General features: G+C 46.0%; 2 protein-coding genes across 2 annotated transcripts in view; one reads left to right on the forward strand and one right to left on the reverse strand.

Annotated features, from left to right (window-relative positions):
- Positions 1–5226, forward strand: part of LOC129840492 (heparan-sulfate 6-O-sulfotransferase 3-B-like) — a 33042-nt gene extending 27816 nt beyond the window's left edge. Inside the window, exon 2 of the mRNA XM_055908409.1 lies at positions 1486–5226. Coding sequence (XP_055764384.1) covers positions 1486–2257 — 772 coding nt within the window. The 3' untranslated portion in view covers positions 2258–5226. The remainder of the gene's footprint in view (positions 1–1485) is intronic.
- Positions 5227–12011: 6785 nt separating this feature from the next.
- On the reverse strand, positions 12012–15413 carry LOC129840554 (2-oxoglutarate receptor 1-like). Its single transcript, XM_055908509.1, has 2 exons — positions 14126–15413; positions 12012–13296 (listed from the first exon to the last, which is right to left on the reverse strand). The coding sequence occupies exon 2, from the start codon at positions 13267–13269 to the stop codon at positions 12229–12231; it is 1041 nt and encodes a 346-aa protein (XP_055764484.1). The 5' UTR covers positions 13270–13296; positions 14126–15413; the 3' UTR covers positions 12012–12228.

Consider the following 15413-nt stretch of genomic DNA (forward strand, 5'->3'; position numbering starts at 1 on the left):
ACATTTCACTTTTCTTAATTACCCCTAAGAGGTTTGGTAGAAATCAATATTTGTTCATCAGTATAGAGACAACATCTGACATACTGTACTCTGACTACTCAACGCTATTGCTCACCGTTGATAAAATCCTGTTCAAGCAATTCAGTTTCTGTTCAGGCAAAATGTAAGCAACTCAGTTTCTGTTCAGGCAAAATGTAAGCAACTCAGTTTCTGTTCAGGCAAAATGTAAGCAATTCAGTTTATGTTCAGGCAAAATGTAAGCCATTCAGTTTATGTTCAGGCAAAATGTAAGCAACTCAGTTTCTGTTCAGGCAAAATGTAAGCAATTCAGTTTATGTTCAGGCAAAATGTAAGCCATTCAGTTTATGTTCAGGCAAAATGTAAGCCATTCAGTTTATGTTCAGGCAAAATGTAAGCAACTCAGTTTCTGTTCAGGCAAAATGTTAGCAATTCAGTGTTGACTATGGCATCTATCTTACAAAGTGTCTGTTCCTTCTCCATCAAGTATTCCCATCTGATTCAGAATGTAAAAGTGAATGCTTTGTGATGCTTTGTTTCCTCTGACAGTCTCTACTCTTTTCCTACCCGCTCCTCATAAATCTCTAGCAGCTCGCCGTTAGGAATCTGGAAGTGGAAACAAGCAGCGCTCTACGTTTGACACAGTCCGACTCCATGTAGCTGCAGCTTTCAAGGTTTTAGTCTTGATCTCAATTCTCAAACTCCCGTCACTACCTGTCAAGGGGGGGGCTACTATTTTTTCCAGTGCCCGAAACGTTTCCTTTACTTTATTTGACTACGGGATAATGTAGAAAATACTGCAGTGCGGTTTGATCTGTGTTAGAAGAAGTGATTCTATATACATAGAAGGGGATCTCTCTGACTACACTCTCATCTTTAGCCTATATTCCCTTTATTGATTTAGGAAAAATCCTCTTGGGATTGGATGTTCAATAAATTGATAATCTTCCGAAAAAGTACAGTAGAGCGCAATAAAAAAGGCTATTTGTTATGTATTGAAAGGAAGGTACCGGGGTATGCATATTCAGGAGCTAGGGAGGCCTAGCAATAAGATGAGAAATATCTCTTATTCAGTATTAAAAATGAGATAGCCCACCGTGCTCTCAGCTCATTAGGATCACTGTTAGGAGAGAGAGTTATCAGACTTCAAATGCTGGCTATTTTTAAATGTGAGAAATATTATATTTTCTTCACTCTTTTCATCGCCCCGTTTCCACCTTTTTTCTCTCTCACATGGTCAAATAATTATAGCTCATTGCCACCCTCTAGCTCATCAGTGAGTGTTAGATAGAGGGAGGGAAAGTGAAAGACGTGTGCCAGTCTCACTCTTCTAACTCTCCCACTTCTCCCAGTTCCCAGTTCTGTCATTACAGATTGGAGAGCACGGAGGAAATAAGATAAGGAAAGGAGACATGGAAAGGAAGCAAATATTGAAACTAATGTCTCTTTCTGTCTTTGCTGCTGCAGGAACTTCTACTACATCACCATGCTGAGGGACCCTGTCTCCCGCTACCTGAGCGAGTGGAAGCACGTGCAGCGCGGCGCCACCTGGAAGACAGCCCTGCACATGTGTGACGGCCGCTCTCCCACCCAGGACGAACTGCCCGCCTGCTACAGTGGCGACGACTGGACCGGGGTCACGCTGACCAACTTCATGGACTGCCCTTCCAACCTGGCCAACAACCGGCAGGTCCGCATGCTGGCCGACCTCAGCCTGGTGGGCTGCTACAACGTCTCCACCTTCACCGCCGGCGCCGAACGGGAGCGCGGCCGCGTCCTACTAGCCAGTGCCAAGAACAACCTCCGCAACATGGCCTTCTACGGCCTGACCGAGTTCCAGCGCAAGACGCAGTACCTGTTTGAGCGGACGTTCGGCCTGCGCTTCATCCAGGCTTTCACGCAGATCAACAGCACGCGGGCGGCCAGCGTGGGGGTGGGGGAGGGGGCTCTGCGTCGGCGCATCGAGGGGCTCAACGCCCTGGACGTGGAGCTGTACGAGTATGCCAAGGAGCTGTTCCTCCGGAGGTACCAGTACAGCCACCAGACACAGCACCGGGAGCAGAGGCTGAGGAGGAGGCAGGAGAGGCAGGAGGAGAGGCAGCGGCTACACCAGCACAGAGCCCCCATCTCCAAAGCCAGGAGGGAGGAGGAGGAGAGGGAGATAGAGGGGGTGGAAGGGGAGGAGGTGGGAGGTGTAGCCACCACAGAGGACTACAGCAGCCAGGTGGTGAGATGGTGAAGCCGTAACACCCATGTAAGGACTAGTACTTCTTGTCAGTTTCTCTCTCTCTCTCTCTCTCTCTCTGCTCCCTCTCTCTCTGCTCCCTCTCTCTCTCTCTGCCTTGGGCTGCCCAATGGTGTCTTAATCTTTCAGATGGATGTATTTATTATTTATTATTACTATGTATTATGATGTGGTAAACTTTTGTTTCTCCTCTCATGCAGAGTTTATTGTGTGTGTTCATTTTCTAATGCTTGTCTGTTCTTCAAAGTTGGTGAACAACTCTAGTGTGAAATGGACATTCTACAAGATTTGATCAGAATCTCCATGGGACTGTACGTTAACAAAATTAGCGCCTCAGGATTCTTGAAAAGTAATGTGGTTCACTTAGGGTTGCAAAGGGAGGGTACAGTACTGTGAAAAAGTTTTAGGCAGGTAAGCTAACAAGGTGAGGTTGCTGAACACAGTTTACTGTCTAAAGTCATACACCATGGCAAGACTGAGTACAGCAAAGTTATACTGCATCAGCAAGGTCTCTCCCAGGCAGACATGTCAAGGCAGACAGGGGTTTCCAGATGTGATGCCCAAGCTCTTTTGAAGAAGCACAAAGAAACGGACAATGTTGAGGACCGTAGACGCAGTTGTCGGCCAAGGAAACTTACTGCAGCAGATGAAAGACACATCATGCTTACTTCCCTTCGCAATCGGAAGATGTCCAGCAGTGCCATCAGCTCAGAATTGGCAGAAAACAGTGGGACCCTGGTAACACCTATCTACTCTCTGGAGAAGTCTGATCAGAAGTGGCCTTCATGGAAGACGTGGGGCCAGAAAGCCACACCTCCGACGTGGAAACAAGGCCAAGCTGTCACGTTCCTGACCTTATTTGCCTTTGTTTTACTTTGTTTAGTTGGTCAGGACATGAGCTGGGTGGCTAGTCTATGTTATGTGTTTCTATGTTGGGTTGAATGTGTTGCCTGATATGGTTCTCAATTAGAGGCAGGTGTTTGACGTTTCCTCTGATTGAGAACCATATTAAGGTAGGCTGTTCTCACTGTTTGTTTGTGGGTGATTGTTCCTGTGTCTGTGTCTGTTACACCACACGGGACTGTTTCGTTTGTTCGTTCGTTTGGCTAGTCTTAACTGTTCGTGCGTTCTTCGTGTTTATGTAAGTTCTCAAGTTCAGGTCTGTCTACGTCGTTTTGTTGTTTTGTAATTTTCCAAGTGTTTTTCGTGTTCGTCTTGTCTTCAATAAATATCAATTATGTCTGCATACAACGCTGCGTTTTGGTCCAACCCTTACTCCTCCTCCTCATCCGAGGAGGAGGCATTAGACACTCGTTACACAAGCGACTCAACTATGCACGAAAACACAAGAACTGGGGTGCAGAAAAATGTCAGCAGGTGCTCTAGACTGATGAGTCAAAATTAGAAATATTTTGCTGTAGCAGAAGGCAGTTTGTTAACCGAAGGGCTGAGAGCGGTTCACGAATGAGTGTCTGCAGGCAACAGTGAAGCATGGTGGAGGTTTCTTGCAAGTTTGGGGCTGCGTTTCTGCAAATGGAGTTGGGGATTTGGTCAGAATTAATGGTCTCCTCAATGCTGAGAAGTACATGCAGACACTTATCCATCATGCAATACCATCAGGGAGGCATCTGATTGGCCCCAAATGTATTCTGCAGCATGACAACAACCCCAAACATACAGCGAAAGTCATTAAGAATGATTTTCAGTGTAAAGAAGAACAACGAGTCCTGGAAGTGATGGTACGGCCCACACAGAGCCCTGATCTCAACATCATCGAGTCTGTCTGGGATTACAGAGAGAGAAGCACCTGAGGCTGCCTAAATCCACAGAAGAACTGTGATTAATTCTCCAAGATGTTTGGGCCAACCTACCTGCTGAGCTCCTTCAAACTGTGTGCAAGTGTACCTATAATAATTTATGCTGTTTTGAAGGCAAAGGGTGGTCACACCAAATATTGATTTGATGTAGATTTTTCTTCTGTTCACTCACTTTGCATTTTGTTAATTGATAAATATAATCTACTAACATGTCTATTTTTGAAAGCGTTCTTACTTTACAGCATTTTTTCACACCTGCCTAAAACTTTTGCACAGTACTGTATAATACTGGAAACTTTCAAAGTTTACCAGTAAACTACCAGGATTTTGGTAGCTTTCTTTTTGTATTTTATCAGATGATATCTACAGGTCATTTTGGGTACTTCAGTTTATCACAGGTGTCTGTAATTATACATGGCCCTCTATGTGGCCTTATCACATGTAAAATGTATAAAATAATCGCATAAGATTTTAAAATAGGAAATTGAATGAAAAACCTGTAAAATATTATTCAAATATTAACCATCAACTTAGTGAATACCATTGGTGTTTAATATGAGGATTTCAGCATAAAACACAATTATATTTTTTTACACACTTTTATGTCTTTGTTGTAACTGTTTTGTCGCCAAACTGGTGGCAGTTGTGAAAAAAGTCAATAGTTGGAAGAGTTGCAGAGTTAAATGAAAAAAATGCCATTGTTGATTAGATGCTTTTTTTCAGTAATTAGCCTATTTTCTCTTGAACGATATGGTCTATACACTAGATAAGATATGGACACAGATATAAAAAATGTATACATATATGAATATATATTTTTTAAGTTATTTGAGTAAATTACCAAAGTTACCAAAGATTACATTTTAATTACCAAAACTACTGAAAATTCCGGTAACTTTAGTGAATTAGTGGTAGCTTTGCAACCTAGGACTTGCTCATGATATCTAAAGTAAGATACGATAGTAAATAACACAATAAAGGATTCATTAAACACCCTCCCATACTTTGGTTATTTAGGACAGGACTTGTATTAGTTCACTTTGTAAGTTTGCTTTCCAACTATGAGTTAGTATGTACAGTATGATAGTATTCAAGACGTTCACCTGTAGGAAAGCTGTTCATTAAATGTACGCAGCATACCACTGATTTCCAAGCTTTCCAAAATCTGTCCTTTTTTCTGCTACCGTTCACATTGTGTTATTCATGACAAAGAGAAGTCTTGATGACATCCAGTTCTCTTTGCACGCCTTCCCTGTCAAATCCACAAATGCGCACACACAAACACTCACACAAACACGTAGACACACTCACTCACTGTGTGATGGAACTCTGTTTAAGATGTTAGAAATAAACACCGGGGTGGCACAATAGGCTGGCTGTCTGAACCAATTAGAGCCCTCTTACTTCATGGTGGTATAGAGCAGCTGTTAGCCATTAGTTGTGGTTACAGGCAGTTCAGGGTGAAATTAAGCATTTAAAGTGCCTTTGAGCTTGACTCCAACGCAGCACAATAAAGAGTAGGCTGTCTGAATGCCGTACTCCTTCATCTGGGTACATAGTCACCCTGGGGATTTCTACACACCAGAGAGGCTGGTGTGATGTGATGAAGAGAGAACAGAACCAGTGATCTACATTTGAGGTCGGAAGTTTATATACACTTAGGTTGGAGTCATTAAAACCCATTTTTCAACCACTCCACAAATTTCTTGTTAAGAAACTATAGTTTTGGCAAGTCGGTTAGGACATCTACTTTGTGCATGACACAAGTCATTTTTCCAACAAATGTTTACAGATTATTTCACTTATAATTCACTGTATCACAATTACAGTGGATCAGATGTTTACATACGCTAAGTTGACTGTGTGTCACGGCTGACTAGGTGTGTAGCTAGGAATCAGGCGCAGAGAGCAGAGAGGTCCAGGGGAAAGATGCACTTTAATGCGGAACCAAAAGTAAATGCCCAAACACGCAGGGTGCAAAACACTGACCAACCCAACACAACGGGTAACACGGTCCAGAGCACAAACAACAACGACACAAACGTGAACATGAAAATAATCCCGCACAACAAAGGGGCGGGTTCCACACGCTAAATAAGGAAGCAAATCAAGCACACACAAAATAGGAACAGGTGTAACTAATGAGACAAAACTAACCAAAAAGAAAAAGGGATCGTGGCAGCTAGTAGGCCGGTAACAACGACAGCCGATCACCACCCGAACAGGCGGGGGAGCCAACTTCGGCGGGAGTCGTGACAGTACCCCCCCCCCTGACGCGCGGCCCCCGCAGCGCGCCGCCACCGGCCTCGAGGGCACCCCGGGGGGCGAGGCGCCGGGCGATCCGGGTGGAGGCGGTGGAAGTCTCTCAGGAGTGAAGGGTCCAAAATGTCCTCCACCGGTACCCAGCACCTCTCCTCCGGACCGTACCCCTCCCAGTCCACGAGGTACTGTAGGCCCCTCATCCGGCGTCTCGAGTCCAGAATGGTACGTACTGTGGACGCCGGGGACCCCCCGATGTCCAGAGGGGGCGGAGGGACCTCAGGCACCTCACCTTCTTGTAGGGGACCAGCCACCACCGTCCTGAGGAGAGACACATGAAACGAGGGGTTAATGATAATAAGTAGGAAGTTGTAACCTATAACACACCTCGTTTATCCTCCTCAGGACCTTAAATGGCTCCACACACTGCGCCCCAGCTTCTGGCAGGGTAGGCAGAGGGAGAGGCAGGTTTCAGGTTTAGAGCCAGACCTGGTCCCCCGGTGCAAACGCGGGGGCCTCACTGCGGTGCTGGTCAGCGCTCTTCTTCTGCCGTCCCCCAGCCAGTCCCAACGATTCCTGGACGGCTTTCCAGGTGTGCTTTGAGCGCTGCACCCATTCTTCCACCGCAGGAGCCTCGGTCTGGCTCTGATGCCATGGGGCCAGGACCGGCTAGTAGACCAACACACACTGGAAGGGAGACATGTTAGTCGAGGAGAAGCGAAGGGAGTTCTGAGCGAGCTCTGCCCAAGGAACATACCTCGCCCACTCCCCTGGCCGGTCCCGGCAATACGACCGCAGAAACCTGCCCACATCCTGGTTTACTCGCTCCACCTGCCCATTTCTCTCGGGGTGGAAACCCGAGGTCAAGCTGACCGGAGTCGGCCAATTACGCATGGCTGTAACGCGGTCACCCTCCATCACCACCCCGGAGGTGGAAATGCGATAACCCAGGAAGGAAATGGCTTGTTTGGAGAACACACACTTCCCAGCCTTGACATACAGGTCATGCTCCAGCAGTTGCCCAAGTACCTTACGCACCAGAGACACGTGCGCGGCGCGTGTGGCAGAATAGATCAGGATGTCATCGATGTACACTACCACTCCCTGCCCGTGCAGGTCTCGGAGAATCGCGTCTACGAAAGATTGGAAGACGGCTGGAGCATTCTTCAACCCAATGGCATGACGAGGTACTCATAATGGCCAGATGTAGTACTAAATGCGGTTTTCTACTCATCTCCTCCCCGGGTACGCACCAGGTTATACGCACTCCTCAGGTCCAGTTTTGTGAAGAAACGCGCCCCGTGAAATGATTCCACCTCCGTAGCGATGAGAGGTAGTGGGTAACTAAACGCCACTATGATTGAATTTAGACCTTTATAATCAATGCACGGACGCAGACCTCCCTCCTTCTTCTTCACAAAAAAGAAGCTCGAGGAGACGGGTGACGTAGAGGGCCGAATGTACCCCTGCCCCAGAGATTCAGTGACATATGTCTCCATAGCCACTGTCTCCTGGGACAATGGGTACACTTGACTCCTAGGAAGTGCAGCATTCTCCAGGAGGTTTATCGTGCAGTCCCCGCGACGATGGGGAGGTAATTGGGTCGCCTTCTTCTTACAGAATCGGCATATTCAGAGGGAATGCGCACGGTGGAAACCTGGTCTGGACTCTCCACCGTAGTCGCACCTACGGAAACTCCTAAACACCTGCCTGAACACTCCTCTGACCACCCTCGAAGAGCCCCCTGTCTCCATGAAATCACCGGGCTGTGATGAGCTAGCCACGGAATTCCCAGCACCACTGGAAACGCAGGTGAATCAATAAGGAATAGACTAATCCGTTCCTAATGACTCCCCTGCGTTACCATGTCCAGTGGCACCATGGCCTCCCTGACCAGCCCTGATCCTAATGGTCGGCTATCTAAGGAGTGCACGGGGAAAGGTTGGTCTAACGACACCAGAGGAATCCCTAGCCTTAGTGCGAGCCCATGATCCATAAAGTTCCCCACTGCGCCCGAATCGACTAGCGCCTTATGCTGTAGAGAGGGAGAAAACCCAGGGAAAGAGGTTAGCACAAACATATGGCCGACAGGAAGCTCTGGGTGAGTCTGGTGCGGACTCACCTGGGGTGAACGAGTAGTGCTCCGCCTGCCCTCCCGACTCCCAAACGAGCTCCTCCAGCACCGGTCGGCCGTGTGTCCTCGCCGACCACAACTGGTGCAGGAGGATACTCCTCCTCTGATCCCCCTCAATGCAGCCCCCCTTAACTCCATGGGGATGGGAGCAGGAGGGCCTGGGAGTGGAATCAACCGGGCCCGTTCTGGATGCCCGCGGGCAGCCAGCAGGTTGTCCAGATGAATGGACATGTCTATCAGTTCATCCAATGACATAGTAGTGTCCCGACACGCTAGCTCCCTGCGGACGTCCTCCCTGAGGCTACAACGGAAGTGGTCCATCAAAGCCCTGTCGTTCCACCCCGCTCCTGCGGCCAAGGTCCGGAACTCCAGGGCAAAGTCCTGCGCGCTCCTCGTCTCCTGTCGCAGGTGGAACAGCCGCTCGGCCCTCCAGTGGGTGATCGAACACAGCCCGGAATCGGCGGGTGAACTCGGGGTAGTGATCCCTCGCCGAGTCTGGGCCATTCCACACTGCATTGGCCCACTCCAGGGCCCACTCCAGAGGACGCTCACGCTCTCCTCCCCTGAGGGAGTCGGACGGACGGTAGCTAGGTATAATTCCAGTTGGAGGAGAAACCCCTGACACCCAGCCGCCGTCCCATCATACTCCCTGGGGAGCGCCAGACGCAGGGCCCCGGAGCCGGATGCTGAAGCAGGGGTAGGTGATGCTGGTGGAGAGGGCGCTGGAGATGAGGTGGGAAGGCCACTCCTCTCCCATCGGTCCATCCTCTCCATCATCTGATCCATGGCGGACCCAATCGGTGAAGAACGGTGGTGTGATGGAGGACCCTCTCCTCCATCGATGGGAGAGGAGGTGTGGCTGCTCCTGCTGATTCCATTGTACAGGTGCGGGGAAGTGTTCTCTTAGTTTTGCCGGTGCTAGACTAGAATTGCTCAACTTGGCATTGCAAATCATGCAGTTAGGACGCTGACTCCCATCACGTTCCGTTATACATGTGAATCCATATTGTACATATTCGTCCGACCACTTTCTTTTTTTGCTCAACATAGTAAGTATGAAGGGATTAAAATATTAAGAAAGAAATCACAAGACGTACCATCACGACAGTCACAAGTCGACTACTGAGCGCACCAAATTCCCTCCAGCATAGATAGGCCAAGCGATGTAGCGTGATCACCTGCAGCCAATGATGGCCAAGCGGGGCGTGTCATCACGAATCATATGAGTCGGATGTGTGTCTTGACCTCCGCCGAACCCCTGAGACTGACTCACCGAACCCCTGGGGTTCGATCGAACCCAGGTTAAGAACCACTGGGCTAAGGTGTATGTAAACTTCTGCCTTAAACTGTACGTATTGAGGAGGAGGAGGGAGGGGAGGAAGAGGAGGAGGAGGAGGATGAGGAAGTCAGTGTGTTCTTACTCCCATAATTGTACAACCATCATTATTTCTTATCAAGGGAACCCAGCAACAGTGAGATAAGTTGTTTTTCTCCGTAACTAATACCGCGCACTACTGTGAATAACACTTAGAATGTGAAGCTTTCTTTGAAAATCAGTGTGATCCCAGTAGAAATCCATTGTTGCAAGAATTCAGACCAAAATTAACCTCAGTGTCAAGTCCACCGCTTCCCCAAATGGCACTTGTTCTAACCATAGGAGCTCTTATACTTTTAGAATCATTAACATGAGCGAGCACTGTGAAATGGTTAGTGACAGTCACGTATACTTCCTCTCCGGCCTCTAGGTCATCAGGCTGCTGATTATCCCGCACACCTGTCACCATCGTCAAGCACACCAGCACCTCATGACACTCACCTGGACTCCATCACCTCCTTGATTATCTTCCCTACATCTGTCACTCCCCTTGGTTCTTTCCTCAGGTGTTATGGACTCTGTTTCGTATCAGTGCGTTGTTTGTGGTTTGTTTATTTATTAAAACACTCGCTCCCTGTACTTGTTTCTCGACTCTCAGCGCACTCATTACAGTGACGCATGAAGGGATATGACACTCAGTAGAATCGTTTGGTGACATCATTTCTAAAGAACAAACACTCCTCTTTTCTGAAGAAGATCTCTCGCTGTTGATTGAAATGGGCCGTTCGGGTTGACTAATTTCCCTTAAATATACATTGAAAAGAAGACAGCCCTGAACCACATGGAGTCCTTATACTCAGTACACTTATGTCATATTCAACATATTATGTAGGATTGATGTTTGGGAATGATATATATATATATTTTTAAATAGAAAAGTAGCTGTGGCCTGTAGAGACACCTGTAAAACAGTGGCTTTGTTAACTTACATTCCAGTTGACTTATATGGGAAGGGTGGGTGCTAATAGAAAGACAAGTGGTTAATCGGGAAACATGAAAATATACAGATAGAAAGGGAGGCGTGGAGGAAGGAAGAGACAGGTTTACCAGACAGGAGAGGGTTTAACAGACAGAAACAGTTACTTCCTGGTTCCCAGTCAGTGTGCAACACAGCACTAATCTGTACATCTGAACACCTCTGAATGACAGTAGATACTATGATAGGAGAACACATGCTCCTGTTGGCATACACCTGTACATTCTCAAAATGCATTAAACACTGCTTCTAATGACATGGGGTATTCATCAAAGGAAATTCTCAACAATGTTTACCGGAGCGGTAGAAGAAGAGATTGAAAGGTTGACAAGAAACAATAGCCAACAACCAATTGCAGCTAGAGACAGGAGGAACTTGTTACACGCATAGGCCTACTCATTTATATTCATATTCAAGTTTCCATCCTAGCATATCACTCGTCTTTATTGTTCTCATTGTGTTATGGTAGCAAGATACTATACAGAGGTCTTTTTTACTGTCAGAGTTCACTCAAGTGTTTCTTTGCGTTAGATGCTTGCTTTCAGCTTTGAATCTGAAGTGAGGTCTGGGCTCCCACAAGGTAGGGTGGACAGTAGACATTACCACCTTTTGATGTGGGACTCAAATAGTACAGCGTCAAATAAACATTTAAGCACCACTAACCTGTCACTAGTTTGTTAGCTATTTGATACTATCAAATGATGACATGAGTTGAAATGAAATGGGATGAATAATGTATTATAGTAAATAGCCTTCAGAGGAAAAGCAGGATTATACAGTTTACTATCAGTTTCCTTATTAGGAAGTGGTTCTGTGATTCTCCATAATGTAAGATGTAAAACAGACGTCACTTAACATCAGGAAATCTTTCTGCCCAGCCACTCCTTTTCGCCCTTAGCCAACCTGTTCCTTGTTCCTAGACTCTAATTTCATTGTTGCTTGTGTTAAGTAGGTGAGAAATACATACCTGAGAGAGTGCCAAAACTGGGTATAGAAGTGAAAACATTTGTTGTCTGAATCATGTTGACATGTTTCTGGTCAAGTGTATCATGTTCTTGTTTCTCTAAAGTCATGCCAGAACAATGCATCAAATACCCACCGAGCTCTGAGACGGATATTGGATTGTTAAATGTTGATTGTTAAACGTTTATTTATAACGAACTGATATGTCAATATCAATAAGAGTATACAGTAGATATAAAGTCACTCAATACAAGTATCTAATATATTTATAGAAACCACATCAATATTGTAAACCTCATACTGGCGTATAATAAAATCTGACAAAAGGTTTTCTATTTACAGGATCACAGTACAGTATATACAATATTGTAGGACAATATATTGCCATGATAGTAATGTCCACACAGAATGAAACAGAACACTGTATTATATCTCATGTCCTTATTTCATGCTATATCCATGGCTCCTTTCGGCTGAAGATGTGTTACTGGGCTTACTGACGACAGCCAGGCTGAGTTTGAGCTGAGTCCTGACCTTGGTCCACCAGGGGCCCCAGGGGAACACACTGAGGAAGGCCTGCTGGAACTTGTCCCCGGCCAGGGTGTACAGAGCCAGGTTAAAGAAGGTGTTGAGCCCCGCTACGGGCCTGGACAGGATATAAGCGGCGTGGACCCAGTGCACCAGCATACATGACGACTCAGGCTTCCTCCTGGTGTCTACTCTTAGGATCCTCAGGACGTGGTACGGCAGGAAGCATACCACGAACACCACCAGGATCAGTACAGTGAGGCGACGTGCCCGTCCCCGGCAAGGGCTGTGAGTGTGGGGCCCCTTGGCTAGTTCACGGACGATACCGGCGTAACACACCACCACCACCACCAGGGGCAGCAGGTAGCCCAGCACGGTCAGCAGCCAACCGTACCACCACAGGACATCCGGGTCGCCGCTAGCAAAGTCCAAACAGTAGGTCTTGTTGTCTTTAGTCTCCATGGTGATCATGGTGAGCATGGGCACGATCTCTGCCACGGCTATAGCCCAGACCGCGGCGCAGGCCAAGATACCCCACCTCTTCTGCTGCACCTGCGCCGCTCTCAGAGGATGCGCCGCCACGACATATCGAAACACAGCCAAACAGGTGAGAAACAGTATACTACCATATAGGTTAAAGTGGAACCCGAAACGCAGAAAACGACACATGAAGTCGCCCAGGGTCCAGGATTCACCTTTGGTGTAGTAGTAGACCATGAATGGCAGACTCAGAACATACAGAAGATCCGTCAACGCCAGGTTGAACATGATGATACTGCTGGACTTCCAGGGTCGTAGCTTGGCCAGGTAGATGGCGATGGAGGTGACGTTACCCAGCAGCCCCACAACGAAAATGACACTGTACATGACGGGCAGGTAGTAGTGTTTCATCAGGCTGTCCACGCTGGTGCAGTTATCGTCGGATTTGTTCCCGCCGTAGATGGCGCTAGACATGACCGTGATGTGAGTGTTGTTATTGGCCTAAAAGAGGAACAAAAGTAGAGACAGACAGTTATATAATTATATACATGACAAGTCAAAAGTTGAGACACCTACTCATTCAAGGGTTTTTCTTTGTTTTACTATTTTCTACATTGTAGAGTAATAGTGAAGACATCAATACTATTAATTAACACATGGAATTATGTAGTAACCAAAAAAGTGTTAAACAAATAAAAATAAATGTTATATTTCAGATTCTTTAAATTAGCCACACTTTGCCCTGATGACAGCTTTGCACACTCTTGACATTTTGTCAACTAGCTTCATGAGGAATTCACTTGGAATGCATTTCAGGTGTGCCTTATTAAAAGTTAATTTGTGGTATTTCTTTCCTTCTTAATGGGTTTGAGCCAAACAGTTGTGTGTGACAAGGTAGAGGTGGTAAACAGATAGTCCTATTTGGCAAAAGACAGAGTACAAGTTAATGTCAAGAACACCTCAAAAAGGCAAAGAGAAACGACAGTCCATCATTACTTTAGGATATGAAAGTCATTCAATCGGAAAATGTCAAGAACTTTTCAAGTTTCTTCAAGTGCAGTCGCAAAAACCATCAAACACTATGATGAAACTGGCTCTCATGAGGAACGCCAGAGGAAAGGAAGACCCAGAGTTACCTCTGCTGCAGAGGATAAGTTCATTAGTTACCAGCCTCAGAAAATGCAGCCCAAATAAATACTTCAAAGAGTTCAAGTAACAGATACATCTCAACGTCAACTGTTCAGAGGAGAATACGTGAATCATGACTTCATGGTCAAATATCTGCAAAGAAACCGCTACTAAAGGACACCAATAAGAAGAAGAGACTTACTTGGGCCAAGAAACACGAGCAATGGACATTAGATGGGTGGAAATGTGTCCTTTGGTCTGATGAGTCCACATTTGAGATGTATTTTTCCAACCCCGTGTCTTTGTGAGACGCAGAAAAGGTGAACGGATGACCTCAGCATGTATTTTTCCAACTCCGTGTCTTTGTGAGACGCAGAAAAGGTGAACGGATGACCTCAGCATGTATTTTTCCCACCGTGAAGCTTTGCCGGTGACACTGTCTGTGATTTATTTAGAATTCAAGGCGCACTTAAAAACTTGATGAAACTATCCAGGACTGTAGAACCCACCAACAGTAACTATCACTGCTTTTAGGCTTACTTCTACCACAGTCAACACTATTACTACTACTACTACTACTTCTACCACAGCTACTATTTCTAAAACAGTCACTTACGCTCACCTTTTCAACACTAGCCTCTAACAATTTCAACTTCTAAACTTATTATACTAATACTAATTCAAAATGCTAATTTCTAGTTCCCTCTGGTCTCATTATCACAAAAGGTGTGAGACAGTCTCAGGTTTGTTTGGCAGCTTACACGAACCAAAAAATCCGCTCCATGCCAGTGGAAAGTTTACACCTCAGGTCTGATTATTCCTTCTCATCATGTTCATTACTTTTTTACTCTGCACTTCATGTATTCTTGCTTTCAGAAAATACTGTAACATGTGCAGCCACCTAGAAGTATGATCAACGCTAGACTAGAATAAAAAAAATCATCCTTAGTTTCTTTGTACTATACACATTGAGTCAGAAGCCCCGTTTATACCTGGTTCTAACATGCGTCCTTTGTTCTGATTGTGCCCACATTTTTAGACTGGTGTAGACGATTAAAAGACACATTGTGATCTGATCACAATCAGATCTTCACCCAGAGTATTTGGATATTATCATTCAAGTATAAACTGATTTGGATGGTCAAATAATTTAAATCATCACTATACCGGTCTCTAAAATCATTGACAGGTAACACCATGTCTTAAAATAAATAAATACATATTATTTTGAAAGAATATTTGTCAAATAATCTGCATACTGGGAGGCACCAGGGAATCTGGTCACAATGCAGACACAGTGGAAGGATAGGAGACACATTTTAATACCGTGTGTAGATGCATCAGCTACAATGTGGGCACAATCCGAATGTGGATAAGATCAGGACAAAAGACGTATGTTAGTACTAGGTATAAACAAGGCTAGAGTACAGTTAGGGATATGGAAACTTACAGTCAGTCAGTCAGTCAGTCAGTCAGTGCTGTTCCCTCAG

The sequence above is a fragment of the Salvelinus fontinalis genome, chromosome 41 (assembly GCF_029448725.1).
Source record: "Salvelinus fontinalis isolate EN_2023a chromosome 41, ASM2944872v1, whole genome shotgun sequence".
Taxonomy (NCBI): Eukaryota; Metazoa; Chordata; class Actinopteri; order Salmoniformes; family Salmonidae; genus Salvelinus; species Salvelinus fontinalis.

Bases quoted from the DNA above. Each gene is read 5' to 3' on its own strand.
- LOC129840554 (XM_055908509.1), bottom strand. From the start codon at position 13,269: ATGTCTAGCGCCATCTACGGCGGGAACAAATCCGACGATAACTGCACC.